The following is a 15924-nucleotide window of genomic DNA, read 5'->3' as shown; positions in this document are numbered from 1 at the left end:
AAGGGTCTATCCAGGAGTGTGATTCTGGATTCATCGAGGGTGATGAGGTTAAGCCCATAGATGAGGTCACTGACAGCAGGAACCCAACATTTATTTGGAGACGCAGTCCTAATGTAGGTTCGATGTGGTACATTCTAACTTAAAAAATTCTAGAAAAAAGTTCTTGAATATATATATACTCGGTCGCCGGATAAACAATAGGTGGAAGTAAACAATATGTGGAAGTGATTTTTTTATAACTAAACAAAATTCGTAATGACTGGATAAAACCTATAATTTTTCATTGATGAATTTAAGAATTTACTTTCTTCATTAATAATAATATTTTTTTCTATATTGGTCCCTTACATCATTAATATTTTGAAATCATACATTCAAATTGCTAATTAATCTTAATCAGTAATATTTTAAGGCTTTAAACATCACTATTTCTCTGGAAGACAAAATGTTAAATCTAACAAGATTTTACACATGGAAATATAAAAAGAATTAATATATTATGATAATTATAAACTTTTCTATAACCATGTCATCGTAAATAAATAAACTTAAAGTAAATAATTAAAACATTTAAGCACGTGCAGTGCACACGCATTTGACCCAGTACTTAAAAAAGAAGGACACAAAGATTTACTGTTCATACTACAGTATATTATTGTGGTGTGAACAGTGAATCTTTGAATTCAGAGTGAAGTCACTTTTTATTCAACAGTAAATTATTATATTATGAACAATACCTTTTAAGCATAGAGCAGTATATATGATTTCTAATTTTGAGCATACAATAATCAAATCAAATGTATTAAACCTTAAAGGTGGGCATGTTCAAAATACAATGCTAAAAAAATAGGAGGTCATGCTTTGCACGGAAATGTAATTTGTTTCCTTGAAAATCTCTCTCACATCCTAAATTTGAGGGATATGGTAGTTGAGACGAGTTCCACACCCAAAAGAGTAATTTCACTTAGATAAAAAGGTTATTTTAGAAAGTATAAATAAGAAGAAAAATAGAATTTGTGATTAGTTACAACTATACAACTAATGCATGCGTCTCTATTTCCTTTTCTACCATTCTTCCTTCTTCATTTACCAACTAATCAATATTCTATATACAACTATTTTGTAAGGTTTGAGACATGCGCTCACGCTGAGATGAGGTTAAGACTTATAAAAGATGATCAAACATCTTAAGAAAATTTCCATAAGAGATGAGGAGATAAAGAACAAAAATAAATTCGATTTTTCCAACAGTTGCCCACTGGAAACGTTTTGGGAAGCTTGAGCCCTAACTGGGGTTGTTCACTTGTTCACATGTATATTGCCCATTGAAAAAGTTTTGGGAAACTTGAGCCCTTGCTGGGGTTGTTTACATACATACTAACCTCAATGGATACAAAAAAGACGAACTAATGAAAAAAAATTAGAAATCAAATTGTCAGGCTTAAAATACATTTTCTGGATCTTCGTTGAGACACAGCTAAAAACCTTTGCGGTGCACTGGTTTATTTACAACATCTATTCCTGCATCCTTGCTTCTGGTGGGCCTCAGTCAAGCATGTCGGAAAAGGTGTAGGAGGCGACGACAGAGGAGAGGTGAGGATCGGTCTAGTTCGATGAGGAAGGATATGGCAGACAGATCTCCAGAGCGGAAGAGAGAGTGGAAGGTGGGGAAGAAGGCAGATGGAGGAGAGGGGTTGGGTGGAGTTGTGGTGGTGTCCCTGGCAGCGAAGAATTGATGCAGCAAGAGAGAAAACAAAGATGGAGTAAACTGAGAACAGTTTTAGAAGAGGTTAGGAAAGTAAGTGAATAGGTTGGACAAAAATGCCCTTCCAGTTTTTTATATAGTTTTAATTTTTTTTTCAAATTAAAAATGCTAATTTGGGAGCACCGAAGCAATGCTCTGAAAGTATAAGGTTATTTGCATATATAGCCCTTACAGGGAGGATATTTGTAAAACTATCCTAAATCATAGCATTTGCAAAAGTAACTCCAAATCATCAATTTTTGGGAGAACCCCCAAATCAATTAATCATCAAATTTTTTTTTTTATACTGGAATCAAAACCATGACCATGGAAGCCATATTGGAACCTCCCATCCATCTAAGGTGATCCATGGTTCCCCAGCTAATCATCAACTTGATAAGCAAATATCTAATTATTTTGTCTGTTGATGTATGGAATCACACAATCAAATGAAAGTGGATTAAGTTGACAGATGTCCTCTCACTCTCTAAATGTCTAGTCTTTGGGCAAGTTGTACTTCCTTGTACAAGTAACAGATTGTTAGAGGGCGGGGTGTGATTACCCGGTTGTTCCTCCGACGATCAAGTTAGTGGGTGGCTTACGAGGAGAAGTAATAAGAACGCTAGTAGTTCTTAAGTTCAGAGAATAGTGGGAAAAAACTTACCCTGTAATGAAAAATAGTTTTTTTCTTTTATAGTAATGGAATGATTTTAAGATGGTATATTTAGCCGGGCATATGCTTGCGGCCAAGGCAGCTTCAACTTTACTAGTGTCGGCCGAGGAGTGGAGGAGAGGTCATTTCAATTTAATGAGAAGTGATTGGTCATTAGTGCACAGGAGGGGCTCGAGGCCTGAGACGTTCCGTCGTCTTTCTACTCGTATGGTGGTCGAGAAGTACCGTCTTTAGAGTTGCCAGTGCAAGATGTTGACCGATGAGTTAGCCGAGTGGAGTGGTTAAGTAGTCGACTCAGCCGGGAGGTGACACGTAACACCTTTCGGGTCGTCGACAAGTGACACCTTTCAAGTCGTCCTCGTAAGATATCAGTGTGTCAAATCGACCGAGCTGAGCCTCTAATTGTCTTGACGAGCTGACTTAATTATGCATAATATGAGAGTATGAGACACATATCTACCGTCCATGGGTGATTATTTTCCCACACAAGTTTAGTACAATATTTGTACTTCTTACTCAAAATTAGCCCCTCTACTACACGCTTCCCAGATCTATTTGGAACTTGCACCAAGTAAAATGCCCTTCTGATAAAATTTTAATTTCCACCATTTCCATCCCAAGACTAGGAAATTGGAGCTTGGAAATCTCCAAAATTTTAATTTCCACCATTTCCATCCCTAAAACTTACCCATAACATCTAATAAAATATTATTTTCATCCAACAACTCATCCACATCATCCAATAAAATATTATTTTCATCCAACAACTCATCTCATATCATCCAATAAAATAAACCAAATAAAAGAAACGGGTCACATCATCCAACTCATCTCATCTCCATCCCATCTCATCTTTAAAAATAACTCACATCATCCAATAATATTGTGACAACTCATCTCATCTCATCTCCATTTCATCTCCACCCATTTCCTCCAAAAAAACAAGGAAATTGATTTCCTTAAGTGTGGGTCACATCATCCAATAATATAATGACAACTCATCTCATCTCATTTCATCTCCTATTTTTAAGAATGAACCAAACACAAGAGAAGAACCTATTTATAAGAAATATGTTTCCTATTCTTTGATTTCCTTCTTTTTTAACCAACCAAACAACCTCAAAACAACTTTTCTTAAAAAAATACCCACATCATCCAATAATATTGTGACAACTCATCTCCTATTATTTGATTTCCTTTTTTTTTTAACCAACCAAACAACCATAAAACAATTTTTTAAGAAAATAGGTTTCCTATTCCTTGATTTTTTTTTTTTTTTTTTTTGGCAAGCAAACAGCACTACCTTGGGCCAAAGGTGGAGATTGTTGGTTGTTTTGTTGGCCCAATAAGTTGGCCCGTTACTCTAAATTCCCAGCTCCCCCACTTGTGCCCTAGCTCCTCTAATTTCTTCACCTACCCGATGGTTCTCACCTCCTCCTAAGTCTTCGTGATCTGATGGCCGCCGCTTGCTCCCATCCGTAGGTCGGCTCCCTCCTTCGTTTTCTTCCCTAGCTCCTCTCCCGTGTCGGCTGCCCCCTTCCCTATATATGGGTAATGGGTTGGTAGTAGCTCGGTAGAGGGATGAAGAATTTGCACACAATAACAAACCCCCCCACCCGCCGCTTTCTCCGCCTCTTCTTCCCAGAAACCAGATGCCCGGCCGTCATGAAAACCGAGACCCTAATCGAGGGCCTCTGGGCCCTGGCGCGACGAGGCCAACACGCTCACAAAAACCTCCCCTTAGCAATCAAGTGCCTCGAATCAGCCCTCCAGTCCAATGTTTCCCTCCTCCCCTTAGCTGAGATCGCACCCGCCACTCCCGGCTCGTCCCACCTCCTCTTGACCCGCACCCACAACCTCACCCACGCCAAGTCCCACCTGGAGCGGGCCCACCTCCTCCTCACCCGCATCCCCTCCTCCCTTCCCCTCAAACTCCGGGCCCACTCCCTCCTCTCCCACTGCTACCACCTCACCGGCGCCATCCCCCCCCAGAAGCACATCCTCCTCAAGGCCCTATCCCTGATCGAGACGGAGGATGAGGAGGAGGGCTCGATGCTGATGTGGACCGCGAACTTCAATGCGCAGCTGGGGCTTGATGAGCCCGGAGAAGGTAAAAGCTTCTTCTTCTTCTTTTTTTCCGGGGTGCTCGTCTCTAGCTTGAAGTTATTTTTTCAGTTTTTATGTTGTTACCAGCAGTAGAAGAATTATGGGTTAGCAGTACTTGTCCAAAATGTCTAGTGCGGGCGTAAATGGGGCTACCATCTCTCTCAAAATTGATGTTACTAATTGTTGAAGATCAGGGATTTTGAGGAGTATCGATACGAAATGTTTAGTTTATTTGTAAATTGAGCGAAAATTATCTATCGAGTAATTGTTCCGAATTCTGTGTGTGGCCATGTAGCTTGATTTGACTTATTTACGAAACATCTTAGGAGGAGAACTTTCGAATACTAAATGGAGCTTGAAATGTGAAGCTTAGAGCTTTTCCTCTCATTTGTATACTTTATTTGGGATCCTATCAACCTTGCGTGTAGGTTCCTTTGATTAGATTTAGGCCCATAAATTTTATCATTTAGGAAGTTTTAGCTTTTTCTAGATATTAGTCCCTTAAATCTTCAATAATTACATCGTGCTCCCTCAGATCTTGAAATTTGCTTATTAGTATCTCAACTCTTGTAGGGGCTGGAAAAATGATCCGTGAAGTTAAATCGCTTTAAATTTAAAGGGAATATTCTATCAAATCTAACTGGTGGAGGTAAAGTGATGATTTTACCCCTCTATTATGTTTCCCAACTCATTTCTTAATGGGTAAACCCATTACTTGCTTAAAAATACCAAACCTGCTTGAGTTCTTCTTCTCCAATGATAATAAAAGAACCTTAACTCAAAGTTGAGCTTCACAAAGGTTTGAACATCAAAGAGAGGGGTAGTTGGGTGATTGCAAGTGTTGGGTTAGGAGCTAACCCAATCATAAGTAGTCTTTTTAACTTAAATATTAACGGAGGGACCATTTTGCAAGACCCTATAGTATTAAGAGACTAATACACAATTTTCAAGATTTAAGGGACTAGGATGCAATTATTGAAGATTTAAGAAACTAATATCTATAAAACCCTATATCATTATTGTAAGATCTTGGCAACAATTGTAGGCAAGGGAGGCACTACCTGCAATCACTTTTGACTGCTATCTAGAGGTCGAACAGTCTGGCTCCTATCAAGGAACACCGTTTTGGTACTCCCTTTTGATTAGGGAAGAGTCTAGATGTAGAAAGTAGAGTACGATAGGATTTTCTTTAGAGGACTTCATTCTTCACTGCTTCTTTCTATAATTTGAAGAACCAAATTTAAATGAACCCTCTCTGATGGCTGTTGTGAAATTTTCCTTTATTCTGACAGAAGCAGCAATGTGTTGGCATTTTCTTCTATCATGAGCTGCTGCAAACCTTCTACCTGATGAGAATCTGTGATTATAAGGGTGCTACCAAGCACGTGGACAAGCTGGATGCCGCCATGAAGGCTGACCAACAGAAAGTTCGGATCATCAAAGAACTGAACACACAGCTTGATTCTGTGAATCAAAGCCTATCACAATCTAATTTACAGCGGAAAGAGAGGTCGGCGCTTTCTGATAAAAAAGAACAGCTCGAGGAGAAGTTTAGAGCTGCTACTGGGTTGGATCCTCATGATAAGCCTTTAGATTTTGAAGATATGTTGCAATTGGCACCTCCACCATTGGATGGAGAGTGGCTTCCAAGGAGTGCTGTTTATGCCCTTGTAGATCTGATGACCGTCATGCTTGGGAGACCAAAAGGGGTGTTTAAAGAGTGTGGAAAGCGAATACAATCAGGATTAAAATTGATTCATGGTGAGCCTTTGTAATATTCCTTTTGTTCTTTGCTACTATATTGGTCAGTTTCCTTATTTTTTTCCTGTATCAGATTCGACCTTGATATACAGGAGAAGCATGTTCTGTTAATTCCATGGACAATTTATCTTACTAACTGATTGTTGCATCATGTGCAGATGAATTGTTGAAATTGGGTATTTCTGATGGCGCAAGAGGTAGCATTTCTAGTTTTTAAAGATTTCTATTTGTTTGTTTAGGTTACGAATTAGAATGTTATATTATGTAAGAACATCATCCGACATGACACCTGATATTTACTACATATTCCTGATATACCCGATTTTCTCAATCCGATACTTATTTTGGTCGTCTGATGTTTACGCGATATCTGATATTTAAAACAATGGCTCTACATAAGCGTACAGCACCACCGACACAGAAACCCAAACCCTCCACACATGCACAACCCAACACACACCAAAAAAGGCCCATTAAGCACTTAAGGTTGGGTATTGCGTTTATGGTCTAATGGGTCCATTCAAACCCATAAAATAAAAATGAACACCTAAGTATGTTATTTAATTAAGTTCATGAAAAAAATCTTTTCTTGATCTATGTGTGCAGTATTATTTCCATCAATGTTTTGCATAATGCATATTGTAATACATCCACTGTAACTATAAGTTGGTTGGAACTGAGATTGTAGAAATTTTCATGCTCTTGCTGCTATACTAGCTCCAGTTTTTGTGCGATTCTATCATGCCAGATATATACAGATTTATTATGTGTACAGATATTTTAGATACTATCAATTCTATTGCATAGAGTGTTGGTTTCTTATGAAATTTTCTACAGTTAATCAAAATCAAATAAAGTCGATGCAAAATGTAAGACAGACTTCTGCATTATGATTTTTTATTTATTGGCCTGTTAATAACTTCTGCAATAAGAAGAATAGTATGTCCTGCACTTATGAGCATGGCGTGTATCACTTCTCAATATTAAACATTTTTTCCTTCTTTGTTTCTTGAACATCATCTTTAAGTTTTTTTTATTCTTGATGCGACAGTAATCATCATCATCACAGTAATCCCAGATCCTGTATTATATAAACTATAAAACATGGCCTTACTTCTTCGGATTATAAAGTGCTTTCCTGCTTTGTTTCTTATTATTTGACTGATTTTTAATGCTTATATCAAATTGTGGCATAATATGTAGAAGTAGACTTACAACACTCAGCTATCTGGATGGCTGGTCTCTACTTGATGCTGCTAATGCAATTCCTTGAAAACAGAGTTGCAGTAGAGCTTACTCGTTCAGAATTTGTTGAAGCCCAAGAGGTAAAGTATGATGGAACTAATTCGTTAAAACAAACAGAAATTGTTTTCCTGGTTTCAAGAGATCTTGTGCTGAGCTAGAAATCTATGGTTGGATGGTTATTCTAGTTAGTAGTCACCTCATGCATTATAAATCTTTCTTCTGATTCCAAGTTGTTCTTTGTTACAGGCTTTAGTACATATGAGAGATTGGTTTATTCGATTCCCAACAATATTGCAAGGCTGTGAATGCATGATCGAGATGCTTAGAGGGCAATATGCACATTCTGTTGGTTGCTTCCATGAGGCTGCTTTCCATTTCATAGAAGCTACTAAGGTTTATCTCAATGTTGAAAGTAATGATAACACATTACGTAATGCTTTGCCTTCTGTCACTGTTATAAATAGCAGTAAATAGCGTCGCTAATAGCGTTAGCAGTCCCTTGCCGCTACGCTATAGCTCAATAGCGGTAATATATTATGGAATATGCACTTTCCGCTCACAAAAGCAGCCAATAACGCACCATAACGGTGGATAGCGGGAGATTGTGGACAAAATCCACTTTTTGACCGCTATTTAAAAGCAGTTTGAGGTTTAATTGTTTAAAATTAAACCCTACCAGCAACCACTGCATCCCACTGCTTCCCGCAATTTTCGGCGTATTCCCGCCACCTCCATAGCCTCCGGAACCTCCCTCAGCACTTTCTCTCATCTCCTCTCGCCGTGAGCTCCTACTACTGCAGTCCCCTCATCGCTCAGTTCATCTTCTCAAAGACGACGACTCTTTTGCTCCTCCAATCGTCTTCGATATTATGTAACGGTTATATGTCTATTTCATGTTTAGGATCTCTTTAAATCATCAAATAAGCATTTTTAGGTTTTTCAGATTTTTTCTTTAATTTTTTTTTTCTGAATATTCATATATATATCAAAATTAGACCGCCATTTGACTTTGTGTTTTTTACTGCTATTTTGTCGCAACAACCCCTAATAGCTTTAACGATGTCTCACCGCTACGTCGATGTTATCCGCTATCGGCAACCTTGCCTTCTGTTAACAGTGATGGGAAAAAAATGCAAAGAAACATAACACATAACATAGAATATTTTGTTTATTAAAAATTTAGATATTTCATAAATACAAACTATCCGTAATGACTTTAATAGTTAATATCATTAAAAATTTCAAACATGAAGGAGAATTGAAAAAGTTACAAGAGTAAGAATTTAGAATACTTCATCTTCATAGAAAAGAGCTGGGATTTAGAAGTTGGACGGGCATTAAAGGTGAAGATGGGGGTAGAATTTTCTTAATCGGCGAGAGGAGATATGGGAGCTGAGGAAAGACCAGTCTTGTAGTCGGCAAAGATAAAGGGTGAGGTGAGCCTTGTCGTTGGCAAGAGGTTTCGTCTTCATCGAAAGGTTTCGTCTTCATCGAAGGCGCAAGAGGAAGAGGAGATTGAGAGGTTTCTTCTTGAAGGAGTGTGGGAGGAGATGAGGGAGGCACTGGAGATGGGGTTAGGGGATACCTAGAGTTTTTCACGTGAATGAACTTAAGGTTGGGGTATACAATTAAGAACTTATTTTAGTTACTGTGATACTAATTTGGGTGGTGGAGATATCGCCACATATCCATATATGATCATCAATGTAACTCAATTTAACAAATGTTAAATAACGCATAATGTAATGTGGATAAAACGCGTTTTTTGATGTTATTTTCTGTGTTAAATGCAACATGGGTTTTGCTTGAGTTTTATAACACTTTTGTTTGTTAGGTGTTGAAACGTGTTAAAACGGGTTTCGAAATGAGTTTTTTTCTACATTGGTTTGTCTATTCATTATCATTTCATGTTTGTAATTTATCGAAAATATTGCACTAATTTGAATGCTTCTACTTCTGTTCTGACAAGAAAAATGTTGGTGTTTCAGCTCACTGAAAGCAAATCGATGCAATCTATGTGCCAAGTTTATGCAGCTGTGTCCTATATTTGTATTGGTGATGCAGAATCATCAACAAAGGTGAATTTTCCTTCTAGAGAGAATTTACTCATTCTCCTTCAAGTTGTACAATCCCTTCTACTGTCATTATTTGGTTGAAACAAATAGACTTATCCTTTGACCGTTTTTTTCTCTCCTGCAGGCACTAGATTTAGTAGGACCTGTCTACAGAATAATGGATTCTTTTGTTGGTGTGCGTGAGAAAACCTGCATTGTATTTGCCTATGGACTTCTATTGATGAGGCAGCATAATCTACAGGAGGCACGGTATGGATATTAAATGCATCTTAAGACATTCAAATTATAGATTATAATCTCAGATTTTATCTGCTGTGGACAAGCGTATAAACCTTGAGATCTAGGTGCTAATTCCAACTAATTTTGCAGCCTTAATTTGATCACATTTTCTCATTGATAAGTATTCCTGAAGAATTAACAATTTGAAATTTTGGCATGCTATTGCTGTTAAGAAGATTGTGCAATGCATTCATGATGTTGAACTCCTGCTCTTATATTTATTGCAATGAGCTTATCTTGCCTTTAGTTCTTTAAGCACTAGACTAGCATTTGTAGAGGTCTCCATCATATTAGACCTTGATTGGTGCTAGGAAATCAAGGACATCGACACAGGAAATGGAGAAAATGTTATGGACATGTTAAGGATTCAATGTTAAAAATAATGATAATGTATAATGTAACCTCATTTCCGGATAACCTGAAATGCAAAACACCGTAATGCATAATGTGGTTATGTGTTTTCTTATTTATTTAAATATTTAATAAATCAAACATATTGGCAATGATTTTATTCAATAAAATTATCATAGTTTTCAATTGTAATATCACATCATCAAATTTCACTCAACAAAAATTCGTCATAAATGCTTAACTGTCAATCCAAGTGCATGTGTTGAAGAATACGATCGTATATAATTGTAAGTCTCTCGGTAGCTTAAAGCACAATGCATAATGTAGTTTACATGTTTTCATCATTACTTTAAAATTATAAGAGATATTTTAAGAATTAGGAATAGAATATCAAAATACAAAAGTATTTTGATAAAACTTCTTTAATTTAATACGAGCTAAATATTTAGTAACAAGTACCGCAATTCAAATATATAATCATTAATCACATTTAAATCTCCTTCATAATTTCACATTCATTTTATTAGTCATATTCATAATATAAGAATGACATGATAATATCACCAAAATAAGCCATGTGGGCTTAACACATAGTTCAAGTTAATTACATAATTACTTCAAGTTTTAAGAATACCCTTATGCCTCTAAAATTGTTTATACTTATACATATATTATATTGTAATACCACATTATATTGAAATAACTTGGTTATATTGTAGAAACACATGTTTTATTTTAATGACATAGAGTAATGATGTTCCAGAGTAATTTCAACATTTGAGGTCTATTAGGTTACATAATGCAAAAATGAGCCAACAATGGTTAAGATAAATAATTTTAAATTTAGGACATGAATGAAGTATTTATAAATATTTGTTGTACAAAAGAAGATTTCAAGATTTACATATAGGGATAAGTGAGATGTTAGATTACTTTATCATCGCCTAAATATGCTGAAGAAATAAAATCTTCTTTCTAGAAAACCTGCCTAATTTAGCTACTTCATGGTAATTTGTTGTAGATGGCGTAAAAAATCTTGCTTATAAACATATAATGGAAAGCGAAGTGATGCTTCTACTGGAATATTTCAGAGAATGTAATTGGAAAAACAAGTCTTATGTTTCTTTTTGCATTACAAGGTGATTAGCCTCCATGCTGTTGCTAAATTTTGTTTTGGGTTTATGCAAGATGTGTTGTGAATTATAGTATTTTTTAGAGATATCATTTTTTTGGTAATTAAGAAATTTTATTATCAAAAGTGAGTGTTTGAGTACTAGCCCTTACTTAGGTATATCTAAGATAAATAGGTATATCTGAGATGAAAAAACTTTTAGAAGGTGCAACTGAAGAACATATCTTTCCTTTACGTATTACACAATAAATGATGTTTTGATCTAATGCAAAATGCGTTGTGGATTGTAACAATATTGGAGATATTACTTGTTTTCATAGTGCATATGACATAAATGATTATAATGATATTCTATATAATGTCTTAGAATAAATCATCATTGGTAAAGAATAATTTTAGTGTTGCTCCTTTGTATGATGGAACAATTGTTTTCTTTCAGATGAGTTTCGAAATTTTTTCAAAATAGTGATCGGCTAAAAAAGTTTCATCGTATAAAGAATAGCAGCAAATATGTTACCTATAATAATTTTTCTAACAATTGAAGGTTGTTGGTAAAAAATTATCTTACAGGTAGTATCAAAGATCGCTAACCATTTCTGGTGACTCAAGCATAACATCTTTCCCCAAGCCCTTGTCATTTCTTGGATATAATGATATTTTGTTTGTCAATTTGTATGGGAAATAGAGAGGGGGTTCATAAGATGTACTTGGTTTCATGGAGTATGTGTTTGCCTAAAAACTATGGTGGTCGGGGTTTTATACAAACTAAGAGTTAGAATATACTATGATTACTTAAACTCAAATGAAATATATATGAGAAGGCCTCCTTATAGATTAGATGGGTTCATGATCAATATCTGCATCACAACTTTACATGGACTTCTAAACCATTGATTCTTATTTTTGGAGGAAGTTGCTGGCCATTAAAAATTGGCTTCGTAGTCATTTTAGGAATGTCGTAGGGGTCGTTGCTCATACTAGGAGTTGGGTGCTAAATGATAGAATGAAAATATCCCTTGCTTATAAAGATTTATATGCCAATTTGAGTGAGGTCGCTTGGAAGAATACTATATAGCATCGACTCTCATACCCTAGACATAGTTTTATTTTGTGATTATCTTGTTTCAATAAATTGCAAACCCAAGATATGCTCAGAGTAGACCCATTTTTATGGCAAATTGGAGTAGATTGGTTTGCTTTAATTGTAAGGGAGGGGGATTTTAAGAGTAGTACGCTTAGAGCCTCTTGCAGCAACTATTTATCATCTTTGGATGGAGAGGATCAACAAAGTAATTTGAATCCAAATGTGCTGGTGAAGAAACATGTCTTGGTTGTTTCAAAGTTTAAGACTCCTCTCCAATTTAAATCTTTACATGTTATGTTTGGTTTTTTTAGTTTTGTTGTCTTTATGTTCGCTGTTTATCTCAGAAATACCTGAGTAAGGGCTTGTACTTAAACACTCACTTTTGATAATAAAGTTTTTCTTAATTACCAAAAAAATGATGTCTCTAAGAAATTGCTATATTTCACAACACATCTTGCATAAATCCAAAATAAAATTTGGTAGTTACATGGAAGCTGATCACCGTGTAATGCATAAAGATGCCTAGATTTGCCAATTGCATTCTCTGAAAATATTCCATCAAAAGTAATGCATGAAAATATCCCTTGCTTATAAAGATTTATATGCCCATTTGAGTGAGGTCGCTTGGAAGAATACTACATAATGTCAGCTCTCATACCCTAGACATAGTTATTTTGTGGCTACCTTGTTTCAATAAATTGCAAACCCAGAATACACTATGTAGACCCATTTTTATCGGAAATTGGAGTAGATTGGTTTGCTCTAATTGTAAAGGAGGGGGATTTTAAGAGCATATTGCTTAGAGCATCTTGCAACAACTATTTATCATTTATGGATCAACAAAGTAATTTAAATGTGCTGGTGAAGAAAGTCAAGGTGGATGTCTTGGTTGTTTCAAAGCTTAAGACTCCTCTCCAATTTAAATCTTCACAGGTTATGTTTGGTTTTTTAAAGTTTTGTTGTCTTTATGTTCGTTGTTTATCTCAGATATACTTGAGTAAGGGTTTGTACTCAAACACTCACTTTTGATAATAAAGTTTTTCTTAATTATCAAAACATATTGTCTCTAAGAAATTTATATATTTCACAACACATCTTGCATAAACCCAAAACAAAATTTGGTAGCTACATGCATTGTTATAAATAACGGTAAATAACGGTGCTAATAGCGTTAGCGGTCCCTTCCCGCTACGCTATCGCTCAGTAGCGGTGATATACTACGAAATATGCACTTTTCACTCACAAAAACAGCCAATAGTGCGCCATAGCGGTGAATAGCGGACGATTGTGGGTAAAATCCGTTTTTCACCGATATTTAAAAGTGGTTTGAGGTTTAGTTTTTTAAAATTAAACTCGACCCGCAACCACTGCATCCCACTGCCTCTTGCGATTTCTAACGTATTCTCATTGCGTCCCACAGCCTCCGGTACCGCCCTCAGTATTTCTTCTCACATCCTCTCGTCGTGAGCTCCTCCTGCTGCAATCCTCTCACCGCTCAGCTCATCTTCTCGAAGACGTTGACTTTTTGACTCCTCCAGTCGTCTTCGTATTATATGATAGTTACATATCTATTTCATGTTTATGATCTCTTTAAATCATCAAATAATATTTTTAGATTTTCTAATTTTTTCCATAATTTTTCTTATTTTTTTGAATAATTATACATATTTAAATTAGATCGCTATTTTACTTTGCACTTTTTACTGCTATTTTATCGCAATAACCCCAAATAGCTTTAGCGATGTCTCACCACTACGCGACGCTATCCACTATCGATAATCTTAGTTACATGAAAGCTGATCACCGTGTAATGCATAAAGACGCCTAGATTTTCCAACACATCTTGCATAAACCCAAAACAAAATTTGGTAGCTACATGGAAGCTGATCACCATGTAATGCATAAAGATGCCTAGATTTGCCAATTGCATTCTCTGAAAATATTCCATCAAAAGTATTGCATGAAAATATCCCGTGCTTATAAAGATTTATATGCCTATTTAAGTGAGGTCGCTTGGAAGAATACTATATAGTGTCGGCTCTCATTTCTAGATAGTTATTTTGTGGATATCTTGTTTTAATAAATTGCAAACCTAGGATACGCTTAGAGTGTATACCCATTTTTATGGGAAATTGGAGTAGATTGGTTTGCTCTAATTGTAAGGAAGGGGGATTTTAAGAGCAGGTTGCTTAGAGCCTCTTGCAGCAACTATTTATCATATATGGATTGAAAGGATCAACAAAGTAATTTGAATCCAAATGTGCTGGTGAAGAAAGTCAAGGTGGATGTCTTGGTTGTTTCAAAGCTTAAGACTCCTCTCCAATTTAAATCTTCACATGTTATGTTTGGTTTTTTTAAATTTTTTGTATTTATGTTCGCTGTTTATCTCAGATGTACTTGATTAAGGGCTTGTACTCAAACACTCACTTTTGATAATAAAAGTTTTTCTTAATTATCAAAAAAATGATGTCTAAGAAATTTCTATATTTCACAACACATCTCGTATAAACCCAAAACAAAATTTGATAGCTACATGGAAGCTGATCAGCGTGTAATGCATAAAGACGCCTAGATTTTCCAATTGCATTCTCTAAAAATATTCCATCAAAAGTATTGCATCACTTTCCATTACATGTTTATAAGCAAGATTTTTACGCCTAAGTATGCTGAAGAAAAAAAATATTCTTTCTAGAAAACCTGCTTAATTCCAACAAAAATCTTGGTTGAGAATCAAATATAATTAATAATCTGGCTCAATTTATTTTGTTGTGCCAATTTTGTTACTTCACAATATTTTGTTATGAACAACAATTAATGCTTTTCTAAGTTATAACAAGATTTTTAACTCAAAAGAAGAACAAATTTATTACTTTACTATATTAGTGTATATAAACATGAGATGCTTCCAAACGTTTTTTTATTCGATTCACTATTTGATTAATCTTGATAATTTCATATTTTGTTAAAAAACTACGTATCTCATTCATCTAATTCTCTTATGATCCCACCTTTATATATAAAGAGAAATTGATGGTTTGCTATTCGATCTTTCATCTTAAGAAAATTGACGTGTATCCCTGTATAAGATTATATGTGAATACTTAATCCTATATTAACCTAAGCATCATCATCAATTTTAAAACTATGCTAATTAAAAAATTATAATAATCAAATATCAAAATTTGATACTCCTAATCAATTTATAACTCAATAATTAAAAAAAATCTAATAATCATATTTTTAACTCTTCATTTTATTTCTTTCGCCATCATTTTTTTTTTTGCAAAATAGTACCTTATATTAATTTTTTTAAAAATTCATAAACAAACCCTCCTTCCCTTGGTCCTTCTACGCTTAACCCTGATATTATTCCAACCGAACTTCATTAGTTGTCCATTGCTAGCTATCACAATCACTAGTCGTTTATCCTTGCTGCCTGTTGTCATCATCTTTAGATATCTTTGGCGAGGGATA

General features: G+C 35.4%; 1 protein-coding gene across 1 annotated transcript in view; it reads left to right on the top strand.

Moving 5' to 3' along the window:
* The window catches only part of LOC109831513, a 17220-nt gene continuing 5798 nt past the window's right edge, over window positions 4503-15924 (top strand). The window contains exons 1-7 of the mRNA XM_020398848.1: window positions 4503-4527; window positions 5816-6284; window positions 6443-6481; window positions 7488-7609; window positions 7776-7922; window positions 9518-9607; window positions 9729-9853. Of these exons, the coding sequence (XP_020254437.1) occupies window positions 4513-4527; window positions 5816-6284; window positions 6443-6481; window positions 7488-7609; window positions 7776-7922; window positions 9518-9607; window positions 9729-9853 (1007 nt within the window). The 5' untranslated portion in view covers window positions 4503-4512. The remainder of the gene's footprint in view (window positions 4528-5815; window positions 6285-6442; window positions 6482-7487; window positions 7610-7775; window positions 7923-9517; window positions 9608-9728; window positions 9854-15924) is intronic.

This window comes from Asparagus officinalis, chromosome 2 (assembly GCF_001876935.1).
Source record: "Asparagus officinalis chromosome 2, Aspof.V1, whole genome shotgun sequence".
NCBI classification, from domain to species: Eukaryota; Viridiplantae; Streptophyta; class Magnoliopsida; order Asparagales; family Asparagaceae; genus Asparagus; species Asparagus officinalis.
This window is presented reverse-complemented; position numbering and strand designations above follow the sequence as displayed.